Source organism: Helobdella robusta (assembly GCF_000326865.2).
Source record: "Helobdella robusta unplaced genomic scaffold HELROscaffold_58, whole genome shotgun sequence".
Taxonomy (NCBI): Eukaryota; Metazoa; Annelida; class Clitellata; order Rhynchobdellida; family Glossiphoniidae; genus Helobdella; species Helobdella robusta.
The window spans coordinates 450366-467620 of record NW_008705317.1 but is presented as its reverse complement, the minus strand read 5'-3'; the positions used below and the strand labels follow the sequence as shown (position 1 = coordinate 467620).

The following is a 17255-nucleotide window of genomic DNA, read 5'->3' as shown; positions in this document are numbered from 1 at the left end:
TTTTTAGCTGAACTATTGTTATTAATTAAAGAAATTTCATTTAATTAACTTGCTTGTTTCAACCTCCTACTTAGACTACTACACTATTTGGCCACCTTATGTCTTTTATAAATAATATTATAAATGAGCAGGGTTGTCTTTCTTACTAACCTTCCTTATTGAAAATGAGGCTATTGCATAGCATTGCACACACTGAAGGAATATCTAAGGAATTATTTATTTTAAATATTATATGATCTGGCTATGCATATACTTTTAGTTTTATTTTAATAGTTGCTTATTTTACTTTAATTTTCAAATATATAGCAAGATTTACTAAAAAAAATTTCTAGGATTTTCTACCAGCTTATGGCAATTGGAAATGGACATACCGAATAGACTAAACTATGATCAACCTCCATCAGCTCCCCTGCCCAGTCACATGACACATCACATGACCCCCTATGGACCCCCTATTTATGACAGAGACAGCAATTGTTTGGACGGCGGTGTTGTTGACTCTAAAAGAGATATATCAGATATTTTGCAGCAAATCATGACAATCACAGACCAGAGCCTTGATGAGGCTCAAGCCAGGTATGCATGCTTGTACTGGTATCTATGTTTGTTTCTTTATATCTGTGTCTGTGTATGTGTGTTTGCATCTTTGGGTATGCATTTGTATGTGTTGTAAGCGTGTGTTTATGTATTCTTTTGGGTGTATGTATGTATTTTATGTATTCTTATGTGCTCTTTTGGGTGCTTGTACTGTTATGCTCAATCAAAATGAACATTTATGTGATGATAGTGCATACAAACTATATTGTATTGTTTGCTGTCTCTTTTCATCTCTCTCTCTTCTCTCTCTCTCTCTCTCTCTCTCTCTCTCTCTCTCTCTCTCTCTCTTTCTCTCTATAATGTTTCTCTCTATATAGAGTTTCTATAATGAAATGCAATGTGAAGGATGGTAAGCATGTTGTTACATTTGATTGCTTGCATTCATCCTTGGGCATGTTATTTCATCATTATATAATTTATTTTATTGAAAATTATTATTTGAGTTAGTATTACTAATATGAAAAAACGATGATTGTGATCATTCATTAGTTGCCTGTTAAGTTCTGTCTTAGATGTTAAACTGTAAATTCATTGTTATCTTGTTTGAAAAAGATAAAACAAATATATATATATATATATATATATATATATATATATATATATATATGCGTGTGTGTATGTGCGTGCGTGCGTGTTTGTGTGTGTGTAGCATGGGCTAATTTGTTGGCACATCATATTTATTAAGTCAACTGGGTGTTTTGTTAGCTCTATCTCAAGTTACAAATTTCCATTCAATTCATGGTGCCATCACTGAACTGTTGTTGGTACATTTGTGGTAGTGCTTATGCTAATGCTGATGAGTCTAACAGGGAATATTTAAAATAATAATGGTTGTGAGGATGGTGATGTTGTTGTTGTTGTTGTTGTTGTTGTTGATGATTTTGATGATGATGATGAGAGGAGAGGTGCAAGTTGTTGAGGATGATGATGACAGCTGATGAGATAGTAATTGTAATGAGCATGATGAGGATATTTATGTGGATGTTTTATTTTTAGATTCAGCCTGCCTTGCTTTGATTGATTTGATAATGGATGGCATGGGCAACATAGCAACATATTTAGATACATACATACATAGATTCACACTACACACACACACTTCACACACACACACACACTTACATATGCAGCATGCTTACATACATGGGAATAGATTTAAACAAAAGTACATACAAATTTAAATATAACTATATATATAACTATATATATACATACATACATACATACATACATACATACATACATACATACATACATACATACATACATACATAATTGAACACTGCACTCACACATACATACACACAGACTGACACATACATACACACATGTGCATATATCTTTTTATCTATGCAAGTATACACAAATTTTTTTTTTAATTTTTCTTTTTGCTTGATTCACAAATTTTCTTCCTATTGTTGTTCTTGTTTTTATTTTTTTCTGTTTTTTTTTGTTTTTTTTAAAGATTTTATCTACTCAGTTCAGAGGAATATTTATGTTAACATGGCTCAGTGGAGTTTTAATTATACTTAATTATCAAATTTTTTACTTCATGTACTATATTTTAATTACAGAATTCAATGATTAATTATTTAATTGATTGATTGATTAATTAACTAATTAATTTATTAGATTAATTATTTTTAGAAGTGAAAATAAATTTATTTCCTTATGACATAAAATGTGTATGGGCTGACAAATGACTAATATGGTTGATGACATGGCAAACAATTATCATATCATATATCATATCTATGGAGTAGAGTAGAGAATAGTATCATACCATAGCATAGTATCATATCATATTATCATATCATTCTTATAATCTGTAATCTTTTTTTCTGCTCCTAGCTTTTTATTTATATATTTTGAAGAAAAAAAAATTTCATTTCAGAAAACACACACTAAATTGCCACAGAATGAAACCTGCACTATTTCAAGTTTTATGCGAAATCAAAGAAAAAACAGGTATGTGTTTTGAACGCATCATCATCATCGTCTTCATCATCGTCTTCGTCTTCATCATCTCTATTGTCATATTCTACATCATTATCTTCACCATTATAAACACCTTCTTTATCATGTTCTCCATCATCATCTTCTTCATCATCTCCATCATCTTCTTTCTCATCATCCTCTTCATCATCATCACCATCATCGTCACCGTCCTCTTCTTTATTATTTCCCTGCATTCTTTCTTTTAATATTTAATTTCATGAAATAATTTATTTATTTGTTCTAAATTACTAATATAATGATGAAAATGATTTCATCTCAAACCATCATTTGAAGCTTTGGGCAATAATATTTGTACATAGTTACAAACTTGTGAAAATTTTTCAATCCATTATTTAGCTCTGAATTTTTTTTATAATTCTATTCCTTGAGTAATCTTCGGTAGGCATCTGTCAAAAATTGTTGAATTGCAAAATCATTAAAAGTTATAACCTAAAAGATAATCCATGAATAAATTAGTAGTACTAATTGGCACGCAACCATTCAACGTCATGCTGACCACACATGCACAGTTCTTAGTTTGCGAGGCCCTCAAGATGACGAACCAGCTGACCCACAGCTCCTCCGTCTTGACAACATGCTCATCGCAGAGGGGGTGGCAGGCCCTGAGAAGGTGGGGGGCTCGTTGGCCTCCAGTTCCCAGTCCCTGGCGGGCAACCAGGAGAATGCAATTGAACATTCGGACTATCGAGCTAAGTTGGCTCAGATCAGGCAAATATATCACACGGAATTGGAAAAATATGAACAAGTTTGTTTCTGTTTATTTTGTTATTTTTGCTGTATGTTGCTTACTTGGCTTGTATGTCATACTTTTTTTAAATGTTGTATTCACCTGCATTTGTATGGGTAATGTAGTATGTATGTATTATTAGCTAACAGTCAAAGTTTGTGTATGCGTGAATGTGTACATGTGGCTGGATTTTTTTATGATTTTTCAACTTTTTTTGTGCGTTTGTATGCGTGTGTGTGCATCGCATCTTTTCAACACCGTCCTTTATGGATTCACACCACATTGATAGAAAACATTAGAACATAACAATAAAGTGCAAGCGAATGTGCTTTCAATTTCGATTTTTAAGAGAATTCTTGTTTGTCCTGAAATAACTTTGTGGTAGAAGGAGTATGAAAGTGATGCTATGAGAAATTTTGAGGAAGATAGAGAGAGAAATGTAATGCAACTGCTGCTGCTCTGAGCTATGATGATTTAATATCAATAAATATTTGTCTGCTGTTTGAGCTCTCCTGATTTACATCCATTGAGACATCATTATTGTTAGCATCATCGTCATTATCACTATTACAATCTTTCATTAATTATTGTCTTTTTTTATTTCTATTTTTTTATACTTTTGTTTTTTTTCCTGTTCTGATGATAATTAGGATTATTTCAGACAAATTCAAACACAACTCATGAACACTTTTAATAAATGTTCGTGCCATCAGTGAATGCTCAAATTGATACAAATTAATGAATTAACGTTATAAATCATTGATGAAATGATGTCAACGAACAAATGTTCATAGATGTATGATATGGGGTATGGTACTTTAATAGCTAATTATTATTTATCTTTTTTTTTATTTATTCAATAGCTAATTGTTACTTTTCTACCGTCCGTCAAAAATGACTCACCAATCAGCCAACACAATGGTTAAAGCGTGATGGCTCAATGGTTAAAGACGTCTGGTCTTGCTATTGTAATGACTGGGTTCGAATACAAAGAGATTCCCGCCTATCATATACAATGTGTATGATGAGTGGTTTGCACGCGTATTCATGTACGCTGTGTGTGTTTGTCGTTGAAACCTCTGAAGCAAGCGCAAAAGAGAGAAAGAGTGATCTTTAACCTTTTAACCTTAACAACTCAACTTGACACAGGCATGCTCCGAGTTCACAGCACATGTCGTGAACCTCCTCCGAGAGCAGGGATGTACACGGCCGATCGCACCGAAGGAGATCGACCGCATGGTCAGCATCGTCCGCAAGAAGTTCACAGCTATCGAGTTGCAGTTGAAGCAGAGTACCTGTGAAGCAGTCATGATCTTGAGGTCCAGGTTCTTAGATGCTAGGTAAGTTGGTTAATTGATCGGTCAGTCGGTCGGCTGCTGGCTGGCTGGCTGGCTGGCTGGCTGGCTGGCTGGTTGGTTGGTTGGTTGGTTGGTTGGTTGGTTGGTTGGTTGGCTGGCTGGCTGGTCGGTTGGCTGGCTGGCTGGTCGGTTGGCTGGTTGGTTGGTTGGTTGTTGATCTACAGTTGTCTGTAGTAGGAAGAGGATGGTAGTCATGCTGTTGTGATGTTAGTTTAAACGGGAATGATTGACATAGTAAGTTTAATCTCTCAACACATGATGCAAAACGACAGCTTAAATAACAAAACGAACGAATCAACTTCACAAAACACCACAACTACCACCACAGGCGCAAGAGACGCAACTTCAGCAAGACAGCTACGGAGGTGTTGAACGAATACTTCTACTCGCACCTGAGCAACCCGTACCCGAGTGAGGAGGCCAAGGAGGAGCTGGCCAGGAAGTGTGGCATCTCTGTATCGCAGGTTGCTGCATGATGCTTTGGTGGTCGATCAATTGATTGGTTGGTTGGCTGGTCTGGATGTTCCATTGATTGATTGGTTTGTTGATCTGGATAATTGATTGACTGGTTGATTGACTGGCCAATCAACTGATTGACTGTCTTGATTAGTTTATCAGTAATTCAATTGATTAGTAGCTGAATTGTTTTACTTGCTTGGGATGAGGTGATGGTTAATATTAATGTGTCAATTAACCAAGTTGTATAAATAGAAAAAGGCCCATGAATTGAAATTGTTGAGTGTGACACCTGTATCGTCTGTTGTCTTCTTTATTAACGCTTCAATTTACGGCAGTTTGCTGCACTCATTTCAAGTACCATCATTTCTTCTCTTCATTAGCTTCATGATTCTCATCATGTTCCAAAAGTGACAATTCTCTCTACAATCACGCTGATCGTCATTACCTGAAACATGTTGATTTACATTAGTTTCACCGTCTTTATCATCATTAATATCATCATCGTTAGTTTCATCATTCTCATCATCATTATCGTCACCATCCTCATCTTCATCATCCTCATCATCGTCATCTCCATCCTGGCAGGTATCCAACTGGTTCGGCAACAAGCGCATCCGTTACAAGAAGAACATAACGAAGGCACAAGAGGAGGCCAACATGTACGCAGCTAAAACTGCCGCTGCCGCCGCTGCTAACTTCCACCACAGTCCCACAAGTACTGATGGGTCCAGTCAAGGTTAGCTGCTGATGTTGCTGCTGTCGTTGCTGCAGATTCTGCTGCAGTTTTGCTTGCTTGCTCGGGGTTGTTTCTGCTTGCTGCTAGTTGTATATTGCGGTTGCTTGTTTGCTGTTATTTTTTTATTTTTGTTTTTTATGAATTCGTTTGCTGCTTTCTCAGTCTGATATCACTCTCAAGAACAATAAATTGAATAGGCACTCCAACGTACGGGGGCATGGGTTCAAGGTCGTTGAGTTCAAGTGGGCCCTCGCTGTACATGGGTGGTGTCAACGGGGGTGATGGCGGCCCTCAGGTTACTACCCCTTATAACGTGATTGTTTTGATTTTGGGATTTTGCTGGTTGCGGAATTATCATAATTTGCTTTATTTAATTTTTCCTTCCCGTTCTAATTTATTCATCTCTTTATTCATCTTTACTAATAATGTACTTATCGTCGATGTGCTCATTAATATTAATTTACATGTGCTCATTAATATTAATTTATTCCAGTCAGGTACATACAACAGTAGCGAAGGAGTATCTAGTTCAACACCAGGTCTCTATGACCCACATCTTCAGTGAATTGACATAATTTATTCACGACATGACCCACATCTTCCGTGAATTGACATAATTTATTCACGCCATGACCCACATCTTCATTAATCTACATAATTTATTTGTCTGTATGTCTGTCTACTCATTCATTCATTTGTTTTTTGTTGTTTAATTATTGATATTATAATGATAACGACAATTTATTTTTATTATTATTATTATTTTTAATTATTATTATTTGTTGTTGATGTTGTTATTGTTTATTATCTATAAAAAAATTCTCATGTTGAGTATGTATACCTTCACATGTATGTGCATGTTATTTTTGTTGCTGTTGCATGTTGTTATTGTAGTTGCATGTTGTTGTTGTTGCATGTTGTATTTGTTGTGGTGGTGGTTGACTTTATGAATGCCAATCAACTAACCTAATTAAATGTAATAATTTAATTAATTTTAATTAATTTGTTTTATTTTAAATTTATTTGTAAAAATCTTTAATTCATCTATTTATTTTGTTCATTTATTTTTTTTTGTTTTATGTTGATCTGTTTTTCATTCGCTCATTCATCCATTCAATTTTTTGTTCAATCATTCATGCAATCACCTATTCTTTTTTCATTTTTTTGTTACTCCATCAAACCATTCATTCATTCATTCATTCATTCATTCATTCATTCATTCATTCATTCATTAGCACTAATGTACATTAAGTGTTGATATTATTTTACTTTACAATTATATATATATATATATATATATATATATATATATATATATATATATATGTATGTATGTATGTGTGTGTGTGTGTGTGTCTATTTGTTTCTATTAGGAATTGCGTATATCTAAGCAAACAAACAAATAAACAAACAGACAAGCAAGAAATTAAGACTACACGTTCTTAATACTCTTATTGTGGAAACATATTTTAAGATTGAAATATTTTGAATGAATGGATGAATGAATGAATAGATGGATGAATGAATGAATGAATGAATGAATGAATGAATGAATGAATGAATGAATGAATGAATTAGTTAAATATATATAATAGGATTTATTATCACTAACAAGGGTCAAGTTATATTGAGAGATTACTATGTGTATAAAGTTAATTATTGTTATGTATGTATTTGTAGTTATCAATATTATCATCGTTATTATTATTATTAAACATTTCTCCATACATATTTCTAATCAATCAATCAATCAATTATTCTATATATGTGTGTACATGTATGTATGTATATGTGTGTACATGTATGTATGCGTTGACTTGTTTGTATATAGCTAGGAGGTTTTTCATTGGATATGTAGTACAGTACCCAACGTGTTAAGGTCTGTATGTCCTACAATCGTGTATCCAGCCAATCTTCTGTGGTGGTCTTTCGGTTATATTCTTTGATTAGCTATTATGGAGGTTTATTTTATAAACTTTCGTTGTATATAATTGGCACGTGTGTGTGCGCGCGCGTGTGTGTGCGTGTATATGTGTAGATGTGTGTATGCGCGCGCATGTGTGTGTATGCGCGCGCGTGTTTGTGTGCATGCGTTTTATTATCTATATGTACGTCTTTGTTTTGTTTTCATATTTCCGCTTGTACGTGTTTGCAAGTTAGGATTTATATTATTACACCTCCTTGTGCTACTCATCAAAGTCATAACACGCCAGGATATATTTGTATGGGACCTATGGTAGGTGCAAAATATAATAATACACGAGTGTGTGTGCCGGTGCGTCTGTCTGTATGTGTCTCTATGCATGCATCTTTGTGCCTGCGAATGTTACTGTTTTCGTATGTATGTATGTATGTTTGTTTGATGGTTTGATTGTTTGTTTGTTTGTTTGGCTGTCTGGAAGTGTTGCACAGTGCAAGTCAGTTAATACGGGTAACATGCTATATAAACCAACCTTTAAAGACGATGTGCTTACATGTGTATGTGCTCTATGCATGGGAATTTTGTTTATGTTTGTACATGTGTTTTGTTTATGTGAAAATGTGTGTGTATGTGAGGGCGCAGAGGTTTCGAATGTCCGCAAGCATAATCAGACTGACGCTGTTCCATAATATTTTCTTCTTCATTTGCATATTCGTTTGTTTTTCACGTTTTCTGGGTATTAACTGATGTTTTTTAGTTTTTTTTTTCATTTCATGTTTTTTTCATTTTTACATAGCAAACCTAAACTCCACGGCGACAATCGGTAAAATTGTATATACTACTTGTTTGTTTGATTGTTTGTTTGCGTTAGTGTTTTTTTTTACATTTTTGCATGTTTTTATGTATTTGTGTGTATGTGTTTGTTTGTATGTGTTTGTGTGTATGTGTTTTTGTGTGTGCATGTGTAAATATGCATCTATGTATGTACTTCACGCATGCATTCGTTTTAAAGTATCACGTTCAATATAAGTAAGTACCATGTTTAAGATAATGCTTATAACTAGCATGTTTGTGTTTACAATGAGTTCAATCTGATGAACAAAGACATGTTGTTCGTTACTTTCAAGTACATATATTATATACCTATTTCAATCTTAGTTTGATTTTCATTATCAATTATGGAAATTGATTCTAGAAGAGGCTACACGGATTTCGGTACTTCGTTTTGTTTTTACAGTGCTTTTTGGATGTTAGAAATTTATTTTTGTTAAGAATGTGATCTGGATCAACTTAGGGCGAAGGAAAAAATTATGGTTAAGCCAGGAATGTCGCATTTGGCCAAGAGAGAAAAGGTTATTAAATTAATATCTGCAAGAAAGCTGTTATAACATCGTTTAAATGTATGTCCACATGTGTTTGTGTGTGTGTGTGTATGTGTCTATGTCTGTGTGCATGCATGTGCATATCTATGACTAATGTTTGTTTGTTAGTACTCAAATAATTTGTACATTGTATGTTTATAAATAATGTATATAGCATACCCACATAACAAGCACCTGTATGCATGTATCTACTCTGATGATGGATATATTTATCATTTGATAGTTTTAGCGAAATAACAATCATCTTCCTATTATCAATTTTTTTTTGGTTTATTTAAATGTTTACGCTTTTTTTTAATTTATCATAATGTTATTTAACTCGTATTGAGTAATGCATTTTTCTATTGTATATATATATATATTATTTATATATTATATATATATTATATATATATTATATATATATTATATATATATTATATATATATTATATATATATTATATATATATGTGTATACATATGTATGCATATTATATGTATACATACGTATTTGTATATTGTACACAAAGTCGTTCTTTATGTAATTGTGTTTGTGCTATATATATATATATATATGTATATAAAATCAATGCAAATTAATTTTTTGACTATATATATATATATATATATATATATATATATATAAATGTCTTTAGTCCGACCTCTGCATAGGAACTAAGTAAATTTTATGTTGGTAAGTAGTTAAGCATTATGGATCTGTGACCTGACCTTATTTGTTAAGATTATGTAGGTCATAAATGTGTATATGAAAAATTTGTACAGGATTGGATGCTGTGTGGTCTTGTGTAGTCGTGGCCATATTTGTTGTGGTTGGTTTGCTATAATGGAGAGAGGTGTTGTGTAGAGATTTCATTCGCATGATCCGTCGAATCTTAAGCTTTGTTGTAAATGCTCGTCACCTGTAAGAAAAGTAGAGAGAAAGCTAATGTGTATGGATCTTCCTGTAAGAAAAGTAAAGAGAAAGCTGATGTGTATGTGATGGGATTGCATAGTGAGGTTATAGTCGGAAGATGTGAAATGTAGAAAAGGAATAGGGATCTGTACGGATCCAGTTCTTCTGAGCATTCGTATGTTAAGATTTTCTGGCATCTAGGATTTCCATTAACCGTCTACCCACTCTTCACCATCACGCATCTTATACGCCATTTAAAGTTTTGCCTGCTTTTCCTTCAAATCCATCGGTGTTGAAACATAAAAAAACTACCCACTCCAATCCACAACCATGTGTGATGCTGATGTGATCTTTGCAGGTCTCTTACAGAAGCTTCTCGGTAAACATTCAGAAGGCGACAGATAGCATCAAATGAATGAATTGACATGCGTTGGACATAGAAACTTTATGAATTTAACTTCCGCCAGTTTACTTTCAACATCATTAATTGATTTTGTGTTGGTGGCTTAAAAAAATTAACCTGACAATGAGGTCGTGCTGGTATAGTAAATACGTTGACGATGTTTGTCAACGTTGCGTCGTTTATGTAACAGGATATTTTGAGCTGCAGTTTTTTATGAATGCATGTCCATCTCATTGAATAATCTCTTAAAAGTAGGTTAATCATCTTATACATAGATATAATATATATATATATTATATATATATATATATAATATATATATTAATAACGCAAGTGTTATGGGTGTATTTAAACAAATTTATAGATTAGTTATTTATATATATATATAAATTTATATATGTATATTAAATGATCAATATACGTATATATATATATATATATATATATATATATATATATATATATATATATATGCTAGATTATTAGAATGTTTGTGTTTATACATTATGCCGCGTTTTTCCAAAGACTATATCTTCCATCTCTTCTCGTCATTTTTCGTTCGTTTTATAATAAAATTTTTAAAAAACTTTTCCAGAAATTGAAATAAATTTGCAGTACGTTCGTTCGTTCGTTCGTACGTTCGTTCGTTCGTTCGTTGCTAGGTAACTAACCAGTTTGATCGTAATTATTATCAACTATTTTTATATGTTATTCATAAGTATCAGTTCTAAATATTGCCTATATATATATATATATACACACATATATATATATATATATATAATATTTATTCATTAAAATGTATGCGCTACCTCTTTTTAATTATTATTTAGATAGCAGATGCTTTTTTGGTTTTTTATTTTTCAAATTAATTTCGCAAATTCTTTTTTGTTTTTAATTTTGTTAAATTGTGAAATAATTAATCGTTTAGTTAGTTTAATTAATTAATTATTTAAATGTTAATAAGACCACTTATTAGACGGTTATAATGATTATGGTATATGTACGTAGTACCTCTACCGGCTCCCATATAGTCCCACCCCATATTAAAATGAGTTTTGTCGTCCTGGCATTTCTATTTAATAATAATAATAATAGTTTTATAATTTTTATTTGTTTATTTAATACACGCTATCTTCATCATTCGTTTCATTATTTTTGTTGTTTGATTGACAGAACGTATAAATTTTAATTTTTTTTTCTTTTTTTTCTCTCATTTCATTATGATGACATTAACAATGGATAAATTGTATATTATATATATATATATATATGTATATATATATATATATATATATATATATATATATATATATATATATATATATGTATATATATATGTATATGTTGATGTTTCAATTGTTTTTTCAGATTTGACATGAAAATAATTCTTCAATTCTTATTTTTATTTAATTAATTTCGCGTGCCATCATGATATGTTAAATGTTTATTAATGATAAACTCTTTAAATAAAGTTTATACTCATGTAAAATATTGACTTCACTGGCGTCTCCTTTAATTGAACTGAAGATTTAAATGGTCGAATGGTCGATTATACCCATACATACATAATTCACCGTAATTGAGTAATTTTGGTGTACAGGATTTTATACAAACTACACTATGACTAGATTTAAGTGCTGCTACGAGTATTAATAAGGAATGTTAATCTCTACACAGCCTTCAATTCTTATTATTTAAATGCTTCATTCTCCATACAGCGCTTTAATCCTTGTGACTGAGTTACTACTGCAGTCTTAATCTTGTTACAGGCTGTTTGTTTCGTGAACTCTCATACACCTGCTATTGTTCTAATGTCTCATGTATTTCGGACAAGATAAAGATCTACTTCACCGTACTGTTGTAATTAGAATTGTAGGTTTCTCTCTTTGATCCGAGCAGAAAAGCTCTGGTAATAATTGTTTAATTAACCCGGAGATAGATAAACTGCCTGGTCTCTGATGGTCTTATTTTTTAATGTTACGGTCTACATTTTCTACATTAAATGTTAATGTTTAATGTTAAGAAATGGTCTTTTATAACACCCAACAAACCTATGCAGCCTGTGTTTGACCTATGCAATGTGGTTTTATACGTTAAACGCGCCCTATCCGCCTTTGCGAAGGCGAGCGGATGCGGGCGGTTGCTCTTTGGAAAAATCTTGTCTGCAAAGGGCTTTAGACGCTGTCGTGTCATACGCGCCCTATACTCGTATTCAGTTGATTTTAATTTATGTTATTATGTTATTCATTTTCTTAATAAATTTTTTAATGGAAGCCCATTAGATATATGAATTTTAAAAAAATACTCAAAATTTCGCAAAGGTGTTAGTGTATGATGACAGCGATTGAATTCAATGGAATATCTAACTGATGAACTGCCGCCAAGCTTCCCTCTTCAAGCATAATATTCACTCGTAATTAAGTTAAATATTCAAACTGGCCTGAGTGACCATAGCACAAAACAAATCGATGCCGATGATTCAAGGCTCAATTTTTTATTATACGAATTGATTCAACTGAGAACATCAAAAACAAATGACTACCAAACAAATAGATCAAACTATCAGGTCCTACTGTTGTTACATACATGACAGGTCTGCCTGGCCTGAAGCACTCGACTTAATTTTTTGTTTTCTGTTGAACGTGAAGTTCATTCGAAGCAGAATGGGAATAATCATCGAGAGATCTTCCTGTTTATTGTCCACTCTTTCTACTACTAAGCGGTTGTTGTTCAAGCAGGTAGGTACTTTAAGACAGTGAAACTAAAGTAGAAGTGATGTATATTTCGTAATGAAATGCCGAGAGAATTTGCCTAGAGCATCGACATTCATCGTTTTACGATTTGAATCACAGAGTTCGTTCGAAACAAAAAATATTTGGTATATGTAAGAAACAAAACTTGCTCCTTCACAAGACTTTTAAGTTCACACAGCGTCAGGCCACTACAAACTTCAATTCAATGCAGGATAATTATATTCGCATGAATATTATCAACAGATTACGTATATGTTTTTCTATATGGTTGTGACAAACATATAATATACATCACAAATATAACCGTGTGTTATAAGCTGTACTCGCGTCAGCTTGCTTCAAATACACACTCTGGTATTGAAATATATGTAATGTTTATTCATCATCTTCGTACTGTTAGCTTGTATTATAATATTACGAATAGTCTGAATCATGAGATGTGCCTACACAAGTATGAAATGCAATTGAATGTATATTCAGCATACATGAGTACAACTCTGCCTATATGAATCAATCGGTCTGTTGTGCCTTTGTTTGTTCAGCGTTCACCTGCTCCCAGTCGGATTCGTAAGGCTTGGAAGAGTTTTTTATTGCCAATCGAGGATCTATCTATCAAACAAAAAGTTAGTTTTTTTAATCAGATTATAAGATTGCTTTTACAAATATGCAACTCTTAAATCTTCGAATAAGTATGATTAAGAACTGGAAAAGTATATCAAATCGATTTAAAATTTAAAAAAACATAATTTTTGCCTAAATTTGAGAGAACTATGTTGTCAACATAGCACAAATTTTTTGATAATCATATTCAAAAATTTTTGACCTTAATTTTAATCTTTCGATCAATAAAATCAGTTTTTATGATTAATCAAGTCTTATACTGATTTAGTTAGGATCCTTTACTTTACCATTTACCCACTTTCTTATTAGAACGAAGTTTAGCCACTGTACCAAGAAAGGCTTTTTTAATTAATGACATGAAATTTAGAAATATTGTGTTACATTCACTGGAATACATACATTTCTAAAACTTTGAACATGTTGGTTAAACAGTTTCAGAATGTCTGAAGAGAAGTACCGACAATTCTTCGTCGAGGCAGATTCCGACAAGAGCGGTTTTCTGACCATCACTGAACTTACCAACATCCTCAGAAAGAAGGGATACTCCGGAACGGAAGCCAACATCAAGGTTCACTTTTAAACGTTTCATCAACAGTTAACTGTTATTTCGCGACACATCACAAAGTTTCTTGATACATTAAACATTCATTCTTCTATTTGAGTATACAAACATGATCCACAAATTACCGAACTGTCCAATAGCAAGCAAATGCTAATTGAAATAAAAATGTCATTCATGCGATCGATCGTTTATAACGTTACTTATGTTGATCTCTCCTTTCTCTCCTTTCTCTCTCTCTCTCCTTTCTCTGTTTATTCATTTACATGTCTGTCTATACCCATCTGTCTTTCTAGCTGTCTATCTATCTATCTGTCTAGCTGTCTATCTAGCTGTCTATCTATCTGTTTATCTATATGTCTATCTATCTGTCTAGCTTTATATTTATCTGTCTATCTATTTGTCTATTTATTTGTATATCTATATGTCTATTTATTTGTATATCTATATGTCTATCTATCTGTCTGTCTATCTATCTGTTTGTCAGTTTGCATATATGTCCATCTGCAAATTTATCTGCCTTTTTAAACATTTGCTGTATGTGCGCACCTGAATGAATTTGCAATCATCTTCTCAAGATAATGTGCACGCGAATGAATGCAGGGATGGAATGTTTGCAAATGTCTGCAATGGAAATAATCTGAAATTCACCACGCGGTTAATTTATTCCGATTTAAAAATTAATCTGCATTCACTGAATTTTTTTTCGCATCCATAATTGATTTTTTATTACGTCAATTACTTCATTCGTTCTTTTTTATTATTTTTAAAATTATTTTTAAAATCCATTTACCGCCTACCTAAAAAATACAGAAAATTAATTGATATATATATGATTGATGATGGAAGTTTGTCATCATTGGCGTAATTCATTTCTATACAATTAATTCTTCAATTATTATATTTATTATTATCTTACACAAGTAACACATGTTGATATGAAATACGCATCCCACACACGCACACACACACACACACACACACACACACACACCACACAGACACACCACACACACACACACACACACACAAACAAACACACACGCACAAACTGCGTCCACAATTTATTTTTTTAAGTTTTTGTCATCCAACGGCCAAAGTTATATTGGTTGGATGGAAAAATCTATAAATTACACACAATCACGATGATAGTGGTGATGACTTGACATGTAAACATCCATAATTGATTTCTGCATCATTCATTCATTGTTCGTTCGTCATTATCACCATCATCATTGTTCAACTTCGTACATTTATCATTTTCTTCATCATTCAGTATCAACGTTATCATTCAAATCAATCATTATCTTTATTGTTTATCACCATATATTCATAATCATCATTCATCATCATCATCGTCGTCGTTTTTTCGTCTTCATCATCAACAACATCGCCATAATTCATCACAAGTCATAATTCACCACTATCATCACATCATCCCAATTCATCATCATCATTCACCATCACAATTCATCATCATCATCATTGTTACTCATCACAATTCATCATCATCATCATCATCATTGTCACTCATCACAATTCATCATCATAATTCACCCTACACTTATCATCATCATCACCGTGCACTCACTACAAATTATTTCCTTTCATCAATTCGTTATTTATGATCTTTTTTATCGGAAATTATTTCTACCCTTTTCCGGGATAAAAATATATGAATAAATAAATAAATATAGCAGTTATATTTACGCAATTTACTACAATTCCATAAGTATTTTTGGAACTTTTTTTTATTTCAATCTAAAAGTCAGTAAGGAATTGTGGAAAAAAAAAACATTAATTCACCACAGATGGTTAAATGACTTGAAGTGCACGTCTAAAAACAAAAATCTTTTATTGAATGAAATTAATTTATATTGAACCATAATAACAACCAACCACCATTGAAAAACACAACAACTTCTACGTGGAAATTAAACATTTTGTGTCTTTGAATAAGGCCCATTTATTTTGGCGTTGGTGTAGCTGTTTAGCTGGCTTAGCTGGCTTAGCTACGTTTGCTAGCACTAGAAGGCGTGCCTAACTAAATTTTATAAATCTCGAGTTAGCTCAGCCGGTTGAATTGTCATGTTTCGCGTTGGTATGACGCGACTACATGGTTCGAATGCTGTCTGTCCGAAACTGAAAGGCTATCATATGGAATGAACTGAAAGGCTATCATACTAAAATAATAAGGAATTATAATAATAATATAATAATAATAATAATATATGTTATTTATATAATAATAATATAATAATAACCATCATTGCAACTGCATCAACCAGTCAATACATCAGCTCGCGTCAACAAAGGCTTCTCACATTGCTCACCATCAATATGGAACAGTTTGCCACTCATCATCCGTCAACAATCATCAATAGAAACGTTGAAGAAGCGATTGAAGCAGCTTCTGTTTGAACAGGCCTTTGGCGGCCGTGCTGACACTTGTTTATCCGGGCGCCTCTGACGCTATGCATAGGACGCTCATAAATGACATTATTATTATTATTATTATTATTATTATTATTATTATTATTATTAAAACGCCAAAATAATAAGAATGATTGAACCCTAATTGAACAATTAAACCAGCCACTCTAAAATGTACTCACTTGCAGTGACGAGCATTTTAGATTAAATAGGATTTTATAATTATTTCATTATTAATATTTGGTATTTGGAGTTAGAAAATAAAAGGATGTTCCCATTATTATTAATTATAATTACTGTTAATAAGATCCTCGTACAATACTTATTGCAATAGAGACATGCCATGATACTAACTTTTAAATATATTTTACCGCACTACACTTGCCAACGC

General features: G+C 32.5%; 1 protein-coding gene across 1 annotated transcript; it reads left to right on the top strand.

The window, feature by feature from the left end:
* Positions 1-433: 433 nt before the first annotated feature.
* On the top strand, positions 434-5901 carry HELRODRAFT_87471 (hypothetical protein; the record flags this gene model as incomplete). The annotated part of the gene is made up of 6 exons (XM_009028716.1): positions 434-576; positions 2492-2565; positions 3126-3361; positions 4493-4683; positions 5030-5165; positions 5746-5901. The coding sequence occupies 6 exons, from the start codon at positions 434-436 to the stop codon at positions 5899-5901; spliced, it is 936 nt and encodes a 311-aa protein (XP_009026964.1).
* Positions 5902-17255: the final 11354 nt, after the last annotated feature.